Here is a 15854-nt window from a genome sequence, read left to right as displayed (position 1 = left end):
CAACTGGTAATGACCGAGACCTGGATGGTACTGTATTGGCCTTACGCTTACAATGACAGCCCGGCCGTCTCGCTCGCTGCCTGGCTGCATTCATCGTGAGTTGCCAGTTACTTCATTTAATGAAAGGAATATAATAAAATTATTCCCGAGCCTAAGGAAGCTCTCAATAATGCCAATTTAAGCCAAACAACCTTTGTTAAATACCGAAGCTGAGTAGGTATTGTCGTAACAAACTTTTTAAGCGAAGTCCTTACCAGGAAATCCTGTAAGGATATAGATAATTTCGTAGCGAACCACAAAGGCAACTATGGTATGCGTATATGACTTGTCATTCAGCAGTCGTATGCAGCAAGTCTTCCTTCTACATTCTTTCCTCTCCGATGCGGAGAGAGAATGGAAATTTTGCCCTCTCCGTTCTTTTCGTCAATAAACACGAATTAGCATTAGTCGAAAGAGATCGCAATGAAAACTCTCGGATCGAAGAGAATCCCTCAAATTTTTATTCTCTTGGAGATAAGGCCGTATTCTACGCCTCTATTATCTGGAAGAGCCTCTAATCAATGAATGAGAGCTCGTACGAACCTTGTTCAATTTGCAAACGATTGCCACTCTTTCTGTAAATGGTTGGTTGCATTATTTTAGAAGGAGGAAGATTTTAATATCGTCTTATTAGTAATGAACTAATTTTCAATAAAAAAGGTCGCTAAGGTCTTATAAACTGAGAGACCTGCTCCCTTATTGGCTTCCAATTCCGATCTATCTTCCATTTCCTGTCCATCAAGTTGGGAGAAGAATGAGCAACCGGAGGAGAGCGCCTCCTTCCGTAAGGTGAAGGGCTTTTAGCAGTACCGATTCTAACCTGACAAGGGCTAAGGCCGCCTGTGCGACATCTTGAGTCCCCGCCAGGAAAAAAAAACCGATCTTGCTCTTGCCATTACTTGCATTAAGACTATCCTGAGAAGGGCGACGGCCGCCTGTGCAACAACTCCCGTCCTTATCAGGAGAAATCCTCGAATGTCTTTCACCTTACGCAGAATCAGGATCTAACTCCATATACGATGAAGATCCTGGTTTATAGCTTCAGGCGCTTAGCGCCTCATCTCAGGCGCTTTGCTCCTCGTTTCAGGCGCTTCAGGCTTTCAGGCGCTTTGCGCCTCATCTGAGGCGCTTCAGAAGCCTTGCGCATCGTTTCAGGCGCTCCAGGCGCTTTGCACCTCATTTCAGGCGCTCCAGGCGCTTTTCGCCTCGTTTCAGGCGCTTCAGGCACTCCGAGCCTGTTTTCAGGAGCTTCAGGCGATTTGCGACTCCTTTGAGGAGCCTCCGACGTTTTTTCGCCTCTCTTCAGGCTCTTCAGGCGCTTTGCGCCTCGATTCAGGCTCTTTAGGCGCTTTGAGCCTCATTTCAGGCTCTTTAGGCGCTTTGAGCCTCATTTCAGCCTCTTCAGGCGCTTTGCGCCTCATTTCAGGCTCTTCAGACGCTTTGCGCCTCGTTCCAGGCTCTTCAGGCGCCTCGAGCCTTGTTTCAGGCGTTTCAGGCGCTTCATGTCCGAGGAGCTAGAAGCTTAAAAATTATATATGTATGTTTAATCATTAAACGAGATCCATAATTCATTCGATCAACATATATTCTTTAATATCTAATTCGTTCTTCTCAGAATAGATATATTTTCATATAAATGTACCGATGAGGAATTTGTTGAAATAACTCTTTCAAACCCCATGGGATAGAGCCTCCGTCTATTTGTACGGGGGACGAAAACAGGATAGGGCAATGCCTCTACCGCAACTGTTATCGAAAGATCTCTCTCTGAGGTTCCGATATCTACGACGAGATTATCTTGCATCTTCATTGAATCTACGCCGTTGAAACTTTCTTCTCCTTATCCGTCAACACGATAATAATAAGGGGAACACATTACATTAGGACGCCTTTCCAATGGCGAACTTGGCAGTCTGGGACGTTCTACAGAACCTGCCGAGGGGACGCCTGATCGGTGGGGATTCTCTGAAACCCCCCTGCGGTTGTCGACATTCCTTCTCCTCTGGGCTTGTGAGCTTGGAAGAGGTCTAGACCTGGGAGCGAGACAGAGCCGATCAGACGCACCCTCCATTGCAATGGGGGAACACTATATTCACTTCTTACCTTTTAAAAGCTTGCATTTGAGCTATCCATTTATCTTCAATTTGCATATATAAATTTGTAGTTTCTGAGGAGTAAAAAGGTGATGAGGATGCAACAACTACTAGTACTGCTAATACTCTAACTGCTCGTTAGCACAAACGCTATTAAAGCTTATAAAGTAAGCGTATCTAGTTATATGCTTTTCTGACTTCCTAAAGTAGGAAATTAGAGTTTAATATTTCCTGAATAAAGTTGTAACCTTTATTACATATAATAATGAATAAATATTAATAATTCTCTTTATGGCAAACTATGTGAGTGTCTACCGATGATTTCGGTAGTTTCACTTAGTATTTTCTTCGAAATTTCGAAGCGAAATTCATTAAAAAGTTAATAAAAGCGTATGCCGAACCAAAGACCCAGTACTTCCCTGCAAAAGACAGCCCAGAAGATCGATGGCGATGAAACACGAAAATCAAATCAGGAGGAACCATAAACGTATGTTTACAGTCCAAACGATAGAGAAAAATCTGTCCTTAGAAGGTAATAGTTCCTATTCCTGCCACCCAGCGGCAGGCCGGTAGATCACCTGACCTACCTACCTGTAGCGTGTGCCGCGAAATTCGAATTTCTATCGGGGACGACGGAGTCTATAGCTAAGTATATATCTGACAGGGAAGTTGAATGTATGAAAATTGCCCTTTAGTAAACAATGCTCGAAGTCCAGCACGACTGGGAACTATGAATTATGAGCATCGTAACTTTCGAGCACGTCTGGGAATTACGAATAATGAGCAGACTGCAAAATATTCTGGCTGGCAAAGGCACTGTCTGAAACTGAAAAAAACACAAGTAGACTTTTTTAAATATACTACGTTTATAAATTAAGTAGCTGCAATTCTTAAACCCAGCTTTCCTTTTGTAAATTAAGTTCCATTCGGCACCTAAAGACAGTGATCATGTAAAATGAAATCAGCTGATATTTTAAGAACGTAAACAAACCCATAATGCAAATTGCAGATCACTCAGTTCATATTGTAATTCGATAATATCGTAATAATACATGCAATATGATTAGATACAGTAAAACAAGGGTTTTATTAAAATAAAAATTACTCTCAATACACAAATATTATTGACTTTTGCAAATGGATCTCTCATATTGAGAAACAGCAGATTGCCGGCATCATTTGCCATCACAATAAAAATAAAAAGAGCGCAGGCAAAATTGATGTTCAAAACTAGTGAAATCACACTCAACGCTTATACAGTCAAGTACTGTGCCACTTTTAAACCCATCTTTTTCAATTTATAAGAAAGTATATAAATTATATATCTTCTACCAGACAAGTGCAATGGCAATGAAGATATCGATAGCTCAATCAGCTTAGATTTTGAGAATACAAGCAATATTGAATGCAAATGGCATACGATGACAATGCTAATATTCTATAAGATACGCTTAACTTTTTCAAATTATAATTTTCTCCAAAAAATACTTATGTTTAGGCTTATAGACCTTTTTGGTTTTTAGAATTACAGATAGAGATCCTACTCTTGTAACAGTGCGAATACTTTTGTAACAAGTGAGAACTCGCTCATCCTAACGTCTCATTATGGTAATATAGTTCACTGTAATTGCTGTAATTAGTTGTTTTGTTTACAGTGTCAAAAGTTTTATCACTAGTGATTCATGTGAATAACCTACGGATTTTACCATTACTAGCTTACAAATGTTTTGCTTACAGTGTTGATAGTTTGTGATAGTTGTGACAGTAGCAAACTATTGATACAACCATCAACACTTCAAGGGTTAGCCTATCATTAAAATTCTACAGCATTTTAAGGTTGTCACAGAATGCCTCTTATATTACAATTCTCAATAATCTTGAATTCAATTGTGATTCTTTTTGTTTTCCTCACCAAATGAGCATGGGAACTATGCCTATTAGCAGCAACTGACCAAACCACTTTTGTTTACAGAAATCATATGATTCCTTGGGTCGGTTTTTGGATTTTTGGTTGAGCTCAGATGCAACATTTACTCCAAATTTTCTGTTGAAATCCGATTATTTCGAGTTTTAATAGTCTCTACCGTATATGCTAAAGTACATATAGGCCTAATTGAATGGAGTTACATTCCAGGACTATTCCTGGAAAATACAAATATCCAGCTTGATGATAATCTGAATTAAACAAAGAACAAGAGTAATCCTGCTCGAAGGCTACAAATGCATTTCGGTGGCTGTGTAACACTACCAAAATCCAGTGATATAACCAGAAAATAAAATAAGAACAAGCAGCTGTAAGTACTCGATGTTTAGTCAAGCGTGGCAGGAAGCAGAATGAAGTGCTTTGCTAAGTTGTTCCCAGTATTGCCATTGGGGGACAGCACTGTATATCTAGACTGAACAATCGAAGCGCTACCCGAGAAATTTGAATTAGGCTGCTGTACATTTGGAAACTATAGCTATATAATTACTTGGTAAGTCCCATATACAAAATGTTCTAGTTCATGATAGTTGCTGGACCACGGAGTGCCAGATTAAAGAGGTTGGACTGTACTGCTGCTAACAGATTGTACTTACTCTAATGCCGTAACGATAATTTTAGATGTTTTATGAGCCACACTTCTATCTCCTTGTAGTAAACAAGCATGCACCAGTCCCGAAAGGTGGAGTTGTAACAATGTGATGATTCCAATGTTCACCGTTCGATCATCAACTGAAATAAAAAACAATATACGTATATATGTATATGTTACAACAGTACATACAAGATTTCCAATAAAAAAAATAATATATAACTTGACCAGAGTAAAAAAACTTTTAATTCTGGTCCGAAACGTTTACAGTAAAATGTAAATAATTTTGTAACAGCAATGTACCTATATCAAATATTTCATGTATACTACTAGTTTAAGCTCAATTTTTCTTGAAAGTTTACTCAATTTACGTGTCTGTAGCCCGCACTTTATTGACGCTGAAATTAAAACTATTTATGATATTGCATTGAAGCTTAAATACCCAAGGACTTTTGTAGATGTGGCATGGAAAAGAGCTAGAAAAACATTTTATTCAACTAATGGCAAACTTGAATTTAGTAAGAATAACATTCTAAAATTACCCTATGATGAAAGATTTTAGATATTCCTAGAATTTTAAAGCTTTTTAACATAAATGTTGTTTTCAGTAATATTAATGTCAAGAGTTTAGTAATCAAAAATTCTCCTGAAGATCTTCCAGGCTGCATATATGAAATTCCTTGCAAAAAGTGTGATAAAGTCTATTACGGACAGACTGGTAAATCTCTTTCACACCTCAAACAGCATTAATATTCTGTGAGAACTGGGCAAATATCGAATGCATTATTTGTACATATGAGAGTTTTAGATTATCCTATTAACTGGAGTCAAGCAAGAGCCTTAATCCCATGTAATGACACAGTTAAAAGGAATATCACTGAATCTTGTTTCATCAAGTCAAATAATAGAAATGTTCTAAATTTAAGTCTTGGTTTATTTAAACTTGATGCTTTCATAATGAAAAAAGTTGTAGATAAATATAAGCAAAAAAATTATTATATTCAGTTTTTACATGTTTTGGACTGTAAAGATAGTACTTTGTAATTTCAGTTAGGGTCAAATCTGTTTAGGTTTGTGACTGTGTGATATCCGATAATCCTGGATTATCTCTTTATAATAATAAAATATATATAATAAATAAAATATAAATATATATATATATATAATATATAAATATATATATATATATTATATATATATATAGATATATATCTAATATTATACACACACATATACATGTACATATATATATATGTATGTATAATTTGATATTTTTTATATGAAACTACTTTTAAACTATTTTTTTAGTTCCCTATTTAAAATCATTATGTCATCAATAACCTAGTTGTTTGATACCAAGTTTTAGCAACCATAAATCAGTCAATTGGTCAATATTGTAAGAAAATGTTCAAACTTGTGATTATGATGACAATGCAAGAGGGGATGGCAGAGTATGTTTATTAATACGTTTATTAATATTTTCAAACAATAATAATAATAATAATAATAATAATAATAATAATAATAATAATAAAACAAAGATTCACAGAAATCACGACAGACACAGTCAGACACCAACTAAAGAAAATGCCAAACTGGAAAGCCCCAGGTCCCGATGAAGTCCATGGATACTGGCTCAAAAACTTCAAGGCCCTACACCCACGAATAGCAGAACAACTCCAGCATTGTATCTCAAATCACCATGCACCCAAATGGATGACCACAGGAAGAATATCCTTAGCACAAAAAGACAAGAGTAAGGTAAATATAACCAGTAACTACAGCCCTATCACCTGCCTACCAATAATGTGGAAGTTACTAACAGGTATCATCAGTGAAAGGCTATACAACTACCTAGAGGAGACAAACACCATCCCCCACCAACAGAAAGGCTGCAGAAGGAAGTGTAGGGGCACAAAAGACCAGCTCCTGATAGACAAAATGGTAATGAAGCAGTAGGAGAAGGAAAACCAACCTAAGCATGGCATGGATAGACTATAAGAAAGCCTTCGAAATGATACTACACACATGGCTAATAGAATGCCTGAAAATATATGGGGCAGAGGAAAACACCATCAGCTTCCTCAAAAATACAATGCACAACTGGAATACAATACTTACAAGCTCTGGAATAAGACTAGCAGAGGTTAATATCAGGAGAGGGATCTTCCAGGGCGACTCACTGTCCCCACCACTCTTCTTAGTAGCCATGATTCCCATGACAAAAGTACTACAGAAGATGGATGCCGGGTACCAACTCAAGAAAAGAGGCAACAGAATTACCATCTGATGTTCATGGACAACATCAAGCTGTATGGTAAGAGCATCAAGGAAATAGATACCCTAATCCAGACTGTAAGGATTGTATCTGGGGACATCAGGATGGAGTTTGGAATAGAAAAATGCGCCTTCGTCAACATACAAAAAGGCAAAGTAACGAGAACTGAAGGGATAAAGCTACCAGATGGGAGCAACATCGAACACATAGATGAGACTGGATACAAATACCTGGGAATAAGGAAGGAGGGGATATAAAACACCAAGAGATGAAGGACACGATCAGGAAAGAATATATGCAGAGACTCAAGGCGATACTCAAGTCAAAACTCAACGCCGGAAATATGATAAAAGCCATAAACACATGGGCAGTGCCAGTAATCAGATACAGCGCAGGAATAGTGGAATGGACGAAGACAGAACTCCGCAGCATATATCAGAAAACCAGGAAACATATGAAAATACACAAAGCACTACACCCAAAAGCAAATACGGACAGACTATACATAACATGAAAGGAAGGAGGGAGAGGACTGCTAAGTATAGAGAACTACGTCAACATCGAGAACAGAGCATTGAGGCAATATCTGAAAACCAGTGAAGACAAGTGGCTAAAGAGTGCATGGGAAGAAGGACTAACAAAAGTAGACGAAGACCCAGAAATATACAGAGACAGGAGAATGACAAACAGAACAGAGGACTGGCATAACAAACCAATGCACGGACAATACATGAGACAGACTAAAGAACTAGCCAGCGATGACACATGGCAATGGCTACAGAGGGGAGAGCTAAAGACGGAAACTGAAGGAATGATAACAGCAGCACAAGATCAGGCCCTAAGAACCAGATATGTTCAAAGAACGATAGATGGAAATAACATCTCTCCCACATGTAGGAAGTGCAATACGAAAAATGAAACCATAAACCACATAGCAAGTGAATGTCCGGCACTTGCACAGAACCAGTACAAAAAGAGGCATGGTTCAGTGGCAAAAGCCCTCCACTGGAGCCAGTGCAAGAAACATCCGCTACCTTGCAGTAATAAGTGGTACGAGCACCAACCTGAGGGAGTGATAGAAAACAATCAGGCAAAGATCCTCTGGGACTATGGTATCAGAACAGATAAGGTGATACGTGCAAATAGTCCAGACGTGACGTTGATTGACAAAGTCAAGAAGAAAGTATCACTCATTGATGTCGCAATACCATGGGGCACCAGAGTCGAAGAGAAAGAGAGGGAAAAAAGGGATAAGTATCAAGATCTGAAAAAAGAAATAAGAAGGATATGGGATATGCAAGTGGAAATTGTACCCATAATCATAGGAGCACTAGGCATGATCCCAAGATCCCTGAAAAGGAATTTAGAAAAACTAGTGGCTGACGTAGCTCCAGGACTCATGCAGAAGTGTGTGATCCTAGAAACGGCGCACATAGTAAGAAAAGCGATGGACTCCTAAGGAGGCAGGATGCAACCCGGAACCCCACACTATATACCACCCAGTCGAATTGGAGGACTGTGATAAAAAAAAATATAAATAAATAAATACAAAAATCAAAAAAAATATAATGAAAGTAAAATTTTACCAAAAGTTTCTCTCTCTCTCTTCTCACGAGTCCTCCTCTACTCTCTTCTTCGCTCTCAATCTCCCAAAGATCATCTCGTTTTCGATCGATCCCCTCCTTTCCTCATCTCTCTCTCTCTCTCTCTCTCTCTCTCTCTCTCTCTCTCTCTCTCTTACAGAGATGTAAGTTTTTTGTATGATAAATAAATGATTTAGTACTAATTTTCAAATATCATTAATGTAAACAGCAATAATATCAATTCATTAAAGAAAATACTAAAGTGAATTAGCTAGATTTTAGTTTATAAATAAAAAAATTATGTAAGAATGAAAGAAAATCCATTTTACCCCGCATCTTGTCTTTGAACTCCAGGTAGCCAAGCTGAGATGGCTGGGATCCAAAAGCTGTCAAATATAACAAGTAATGTGACAGGAGGGGGAGTGTGTTGCCCACTCAAGATCATGTAAATTCTCTCTCTCTCTTTTGCCACACGAGATACTTATGTCATAGTGGTATCTCTCGCCCTCTGTTTGGGCTGGAAATGTATGTATAAGTATATCTTTAAGGGCAATACTACATTTTATGGTAAAATAATAATATGCAGTACTAGTTTCCAATAATATTAAGTTTAATGAGATTAAACAATAACAATAACATATCTCTCTCTCTCTCTCTCTCTCTCTCCCCGTGTGTGTGTGTGTGTGTGTGTGTGTGTGTTTGAGATAAGAAGTTACATATAAGGATTTTAGGAAGGGGGATTTCCAATATGTCGCAGATTTTCGGTAATCTGGGGGGTTGTGGTCCTTAACCCCCCACGAATACTGGGGGTTGATTGTACACATTATTTGCAGAAAATTTGCCTATTCACAGCATTTTTTCCTGAGAAATATTCACTTATTACTGTATTTTCATATCTTTTTAATGACTAAATGCACTTTTAGTAATAAAACTTAAAACTGAGCTTTTTAGTTCTTTTTATTTTAACTATCAAAATAAGCAGTTCTAGGCATTTTTGGTTATTAAGTACTACAGTAGGGCCCACCCGTATTCGCAGATTTTTCTCCAGAACATTTTCCCCCATTATTCGCAGAAAATTTGCCTATTCACGGTATTATTCGAAGAGAAATATCAACAAATTCTTGGTTTTTTAATATAAATTTCATCATAAAATGCATGTTTTGTAATAAAACTTTAAAAAAAACAGGTATGCAAATTCTTAAGTGGGTTTTTCTTGAGTTTTAACTAACTAGGAGGATTTAAATATAGTCCATGGGCCAGAGGCCATATTTTTGTCGATTGGTACCAATCAGAGGTACAAAACAAGACCGATATTTTCTGAAACCTGATCATGTCTACTTTCCAGAACTGTTTGCTGGACAACTGTATCTCGTAGCTTTATATGTGAAATTTGCAATCAAAGAGGACCACCCTGTGTTGAAAATGTTTCAGTTTGTGGGCTTTTCTGGAAATGATGCTACATTACAGTAACACCTATTTATATGATTGAAGAGTTCATATGAAGCACTATATCTTTGCTATAATATAAGAAAAACCTTTTTTTCTAAAACAGGTTATTTATGCAACTGAAGATGCCCATGGATCCTATGTTTGAATATAGTATTTCTCTGAACACTTGGGCAAATTATGATTTGCAGTACACTTTATTGTTGTTATTGTTGCTGTTGTTGTTGTTGTTGTTGTTCAATATTTATCATGTTGTATGTAATAGTATAGGCCTTTCACTAGAGAATTTGTAACAATTGATTGTTGAAAAGCTATTATTTTTAAATTTATTTCCGGTATCATGTACATAATTTGTATTTTCTTTTCAGGAGTCATCCTCGTCCAGATTGTCATCAGAGTCCATAGATGTGTCACTTTTTTTCATGTTTGTACAGGTTTGCAGCTTACACTCTTCTGTGGATAGGAGTCCACTGACACTTTGGAAACTGACAGATTTTCACACATTTGCATGAGATGAACTCTAAGATGACTTGAGGTGCAGGAGAGCCTGTTAACCACTGTACTTCAAGCTTACCACTGTCTTGTGTGCACCAACCATGGCCATCTTGTGGATGTGGTACATCTGGAAAAGGAACCAAACTGCGTCGCCAGACGGCACTCTGGTAGTTGTCTCTGAGTGAGTGTTGTCGAAGGCTGTCCTCGCAAGGTGGTAATTGACCTGAATCTACTGATCCTTTCTTTGCTTGCCAGAGCTGGTAGCGAAGTTCATTTACGCAACTGATGTTTGTTCAGGCTGCATATAGATTGCATGTGAACTCCTGGAGGGTATCAAATAACTCGTCAGTCACATGCTAGTGTTCACCAAGTGTAGTGAATGCCTTCTGGAAATTCTGGTTCTGTTGCAGGAGTTTCAATCCTTTGAGTTTTCCTTGACCAGCAAAAGCACTGACTGAGTCGCAGCCTGTGAACACATGGAGACCTCTTAAGGCACTGCATATATCATGACCCAGGCTTGCAGCAAGTTTGTTGATACTGATCAGTCTTTATCGGTTTTTTATTCCACATCTCGTGCATTTGACAACCAACGTTTCTGCATAAGGCAAGGGAGATGATCCTGCATAAGGCAAGGGAGATGATCATGACATCTGTGTCCTCTGCAATCAGTAAGACTGAATTGTATCTAGACTCAGCTGCGTGGTGAGCATGTAACAACAAGCGTGTGTCGGCTTCTTCATGCATGCATTTCAATTCATCAACTTCTGACACTGCATTAGATGTTATCTTGAAGCATTGTTCCTCGAAAGTTACAAAAATCACCTTTTCTTGAAGTTGGTCCCATCTTTCTTGATTCTCTTGCCAATCGGTGGCAAAGAAGTTGGTCAGTTTGGCTTTGCTCTCGGGATATGCAAGTAGGCGGCGCCAATTTCAAATTTTGTGGCCAGGAATGATTTGCAAGAACGATATTCCTCTGTCTGCCCCTCTTTATGTTCTTTCCACTGTTTTGATCGACGAAGCCTTGCACCTGTCAAACACTACATCGATTCGAGAACTTGATGCTGAAGTTTGCAGTAGAGTTCCGAGAAGGTGTTCAGACAACTCTGAGAATGTAATGTTGTCTCCTTGCATTTTGTGTACATTCCCCAGCCATCGATGATCGCAGCTGAAGGTAAGTCAATGTGTTCATCTGAAGTCACTCGTGCTTCAAGATTACATGCCAGGGCTGCCTTGTTGGTCTTTTTTTGCAGAGCCATCACAATTCGCCAACGACCATGGTAAAGGTCAGAGAAGATACTGGAGAACTTCTTTCATGTCCATTTTCCGGCTACTTACTATCAGCAGCAGACGAGAGAACAGTTGGTAATCAGATTTCAAGACAGTTTCTTGGTTTCCTGATTTAGCTTTTGCTCTTTTTCTTTCTAACTGTCAAATGACTCCAGTTGCAACTTTTTCAATGGGTTATAGAAGACAGTGCCTTTTTTTATTCTTGAATCGACAAACTCCTGGTATGCCTTCTCTCCCTGATCTTAAGCTGTGAGGAGATCGCTTGGAACACTTTTTGGTGCTGTGATACCAGATGCTACTAGGTCTGGATGGTTAAGACCATGATCTTTGAGATGAATAAAGGTCAAGCTTTTCTCTCAGTGTCATGTTTTCTGTAACAAGTTCCTGTAAAGTGATACTGTCTGGAATGACCAGGAGTCTGTTGTTATTTCCATAGATGATCTTTATGCACGGTCCAAGTTCTGTTTAAAGTCTGCATCGTACACGCTTCTTAGTATGTACCTTGATATCAGTTACTCCATCAGCGTGCATGACACAATCTTCTCTGTTAAGTTTGGTCTTGTGTGTTATTTGGTGTTTGGCAATCAATTCTTGTCTGATCTAGTCAAAGAGCTGTTGGTAAGCATATGACTCAGATAGAGTGTATGCTTCTTCATTGTTTTCATGGTCCTCACTGATGGGAAGTTGTTCCGGTCTCTGTCTCGTGTATTCTAGATAGCATGATCTGTGGTAGTGTGCTTCAGCAGCTACCAATTCACGTGATGTGATGGCCAGGATTCGTTCATCAGTTTTCTTCTGGCTTTCAGACTGTTTTTGAGTCAAATATTTGCAGGCAGATTCCCGTATTGTTTTGTCTGCCCGGAGCTCAACTGCCTGAGTCAGTTTTTCACAACTATGGCTTCTTCTAAGATATTTGGAGTCTTTGTCACAAAATATGCATTTTGCAGAATAAATGCGCGACTTACTGGTCCCAGGCTCTTGGGATGTTCTTTGATGCTGAGAAATTGACTGTCCGAGATCAACACATTCAACTTCTAGCTTATGCAAAGATTTCTTGTGTGTGAAGTCATTATGGCATGTTGTTTCATAATACACGTATATGTTTAGAACTTCTTCTGATTGTGAATCAATTTCAAGTATTGGTCCAAATCTTCTTATCTTAGCAGCATTAACAAGTGTCCTCCATGACTCAATGCTTTGGTCAACTTTTTCCGTGGTACATATTTGCCACAAAATGCAAATTTGGTGATTTTTACAATATGACACCATGCAAAAACTTAAAATCCCTCTAACACAAAAAAGCTACAATGTTCGAATGTCCAGCAAGCATTTTTAGAAATGGGATACCATACTGGATGTCTGGTTAAACTGGCTTTTAGTACCTCCAAATGGTACCTGTCAGCCAGCTGGCCCATGGACTAATAGGGGTTCCACCTATTTGCAGGGGGGGGGGGGGGGGTGGGGGGGGGGGGGGGGTGGGGGGGGGGGTCGTCTGGTATACATCCCTCGCGAATACGGGGGACCACTGTATTCATGAATTTTTGCTATTTACGTGTGTATGGGGGGTGCAGGGGGTTAGTATGCATCCCCCATGAATCTGAGGGGTCCACTGTACAAAAAATCTTACTTTGAAAGCTGCGATGTTATTTGCAAAAAAACAATCCCTTACAAATCAACAAAAATGCCACTGAAAAAAATGTTCTAAAATGTCTGAAACCATTGCTTCTTGGACGCTGATACAACCAATTTTCTTACCTGCAGCAGTGTGAATAGAAGTAATCCAAAGCAACAAGTCAAGAGCACGATGACGCATGTGATCTGAGGTATTTTTATTTATCACAGCTTCTAACAACCTTTTATGAAAGGCCTCATTTTCTACCAGTGATAACCTCTGCAACCTGAAATAAGAGTACAAATTATTATTTCATTAGTATATAAATCAAATTGGATGTATCTTACCAAGTTTGTGTACATTTTATCATTCTAAACATTCTCAAACACTTCGTAACACGGCACACACCACTAACCAGTAATTCAAAGCTTTCCTGAAAAGCATTACGGATAAAATTGCACATAATTAAAACTCCAAACATGTGCTAGTTAGATTTTATTAGAAATAGACACTATATGATATCAGAAGACTGGTTATTCAGTACTGGAACAAAAAAGGTTGTAATAATAAACTCAAAAGATGGCAATAAGATCATTATAATATCAATGAATGGGTGTATTTGGTGTTGAGTGAATTTTAACTGAAGGTCTATGTAAGCAATGAAAATCAGAGTACAGTAATACCTTGGGTTACGAATTTAATCCGTTCCAGAACCTGCTTCGTAACCTAAAAAATTCGTAACCTAAATGGATTTTCCCATAAGAATGTTATAAAAAGCAAATAATGCGTTCCACCCGACCATGAATGACCATTTCAATTCATATTTTTCCATTTATTTTTGTTCACTAAGGTTGAAAATTCGTGTAGGAATTACATAAAATTATAAAATTGAAGAACGAAATTAAATATAAACACTAGATTTAATATGCATGCACAGTAAAACCTGAACTTTACCTTTGGCGAGTGTGGCTGCTGGCTTGACGGAGACGGGAGGAGGGGAAGGGGGAGGAGGAGAGGGTTAGGGCATGGGGGGGAAATCTCCCTCCGTGGACACTTCTGGAAGACTTTCTGGTTCTTTCTCTCGAGAGCAACGTTCACTACCATCACTAATTTTACGCTTACGCGACACTGTGTCGTCTTTCACAATTTTGAAAAAATATTTTTCTATGGCGGCTTGCTTTTGCCTGTTCTTTAAAATTTTATAGAAATGACCCACCCCATTATCGATAAACAATTTTCTACATCGTCGAGAATATAAGGCTGTTGTTTCGTCAATACTGTGACACCTTTTGATACTTTACTGGCTTTAATTTCTTCCTTTTTCTTCAAAATAGTGCAGATCGTTGATTGCGACCGCTTGAAGAATGCTGCAATGTCTTTCACGCGCTCGCCTTTATCATGCATTTGGATAATTTCCTTCTTCATTTCGACCGTAATCATCTCCTTCTTTCTCATGCTTTCCTTCTTGCTGCTTGCTTCGTCATCTTGGGAGCCATTGTCTTTAGTATTTGGGTAATAGTAATGTATAAGCACTATCACGGAAACACAACACGTGCGCAAATCACAAAGCAAATTTGAGAGCGTATCACGGACAGATGCGTTCAATCTTACCGCCAGCGAGATAGTGAAAGAGTTATGGTTTAAAAAGGGTCAAGGGATGCGTGGGAGGAAGTCACCCACAAAGTCACGTGACCCTCGTTAAGTTTTAGCCAAAAAAAATGCGTTCGCAGATTCCACGCTCATCCGATGTCCGGTGTAAACAATGCAGGCGGCCTCCCATGATGGAAATTCGCGCTTTCGTATTCCAAGTGAAATTCGTATTCCAGAATGAGGGCGTCACTTCGTAAGTTAAAAAATTCGTAAACTAATCGGTTCGTAACCCAAAGTATTACTGTATACTGTACTGGAAGCAAGGTCAGTGTTAGAATATTCTGCATATAATGAAAACATGGCCCTTGCCATCATCTTTCTCTACAAGCTTGTCCCCATTTGGGGACGCTTTAATGGTTCTTCAACACATTCTTCCATTTCTTTCGGTACAGTGCATCTTCTTCACTCAATCCCAACTTCCTCATATCTTTCTTCACACAGTCAATCCACTGACTGGTAGTCCCATATCCATCATCTTCCTTATCAGGTGGTCTTCCTCTCGTCTCTTTATATGTCCATACCATCTCAGCCTACTTTCCCCAACATTGGTTGAAGCTGGTGCTATTTTGAGAGTGCCTCTAGCGCGTTTGTTCCTAACCTTATCCTTTCTAGTAAGTCCACATTGCCATCTCAACATCCTCATCTCAGTTACATCAATCCTGTTCTCATCACTCCTCTTAGTTACCCATGTTTCGGACGAGCACAACATTGCAGGTCTCACAACCTGGCACTGAATTTTGCTCTTTAGTTTTATGGGCATCCTACAATCACAAAGCACCCCACTACATTTCCTCCAGC

The 15854-nt window shown here is 38.8% G+C and overlaps 1 protein-coding gene across 7 annotated transcripts in view; it reads right to left on the bottom strand.

Moving 5' to 3' along the window:
* The window catches only part of LOC135219822 (baculoviral IAP repeat-containing protein 6-like), a gene marked incomplete at its 3' end in the record, with an annotated part of 560877 nt that overhangs the window by 341034 nt on the left and 203989 nt on the right, over positions 1–15854 (bottom strand). For all 7 annotated transcript variants that reach the window (XM_064256914.1, XM_064256918.1, XM_064256921.1 and 4 more), the window contains 2 exon segments: positions 4710–4845; positions 13550–13692. In XM_064256914.1, coding sequence (XP_064112984.1) covers positions 4710–4845; positions 13550–13692 — 279 coding nt within the window.

Source organism: Macrobrachium nipponense, chromosome 1 (assembly GCF_015104395.2).
Source record: "Macrobrachium nipponense isolate FS-2020 chromosome 1, ASM1510439v2, whole genome shotgun sequence".
NCBI classification, from domain to species: domain Eukaryota; kingdom Metazoa; phylum Arthropoda; class Malacostraca; order Decapoda; family Palaemonidae; genus Macrobrachium; species Macrobrachium nipponense.
This window is presented reverse-complemented; position numbering and strand designations above follow the sequence as displayed.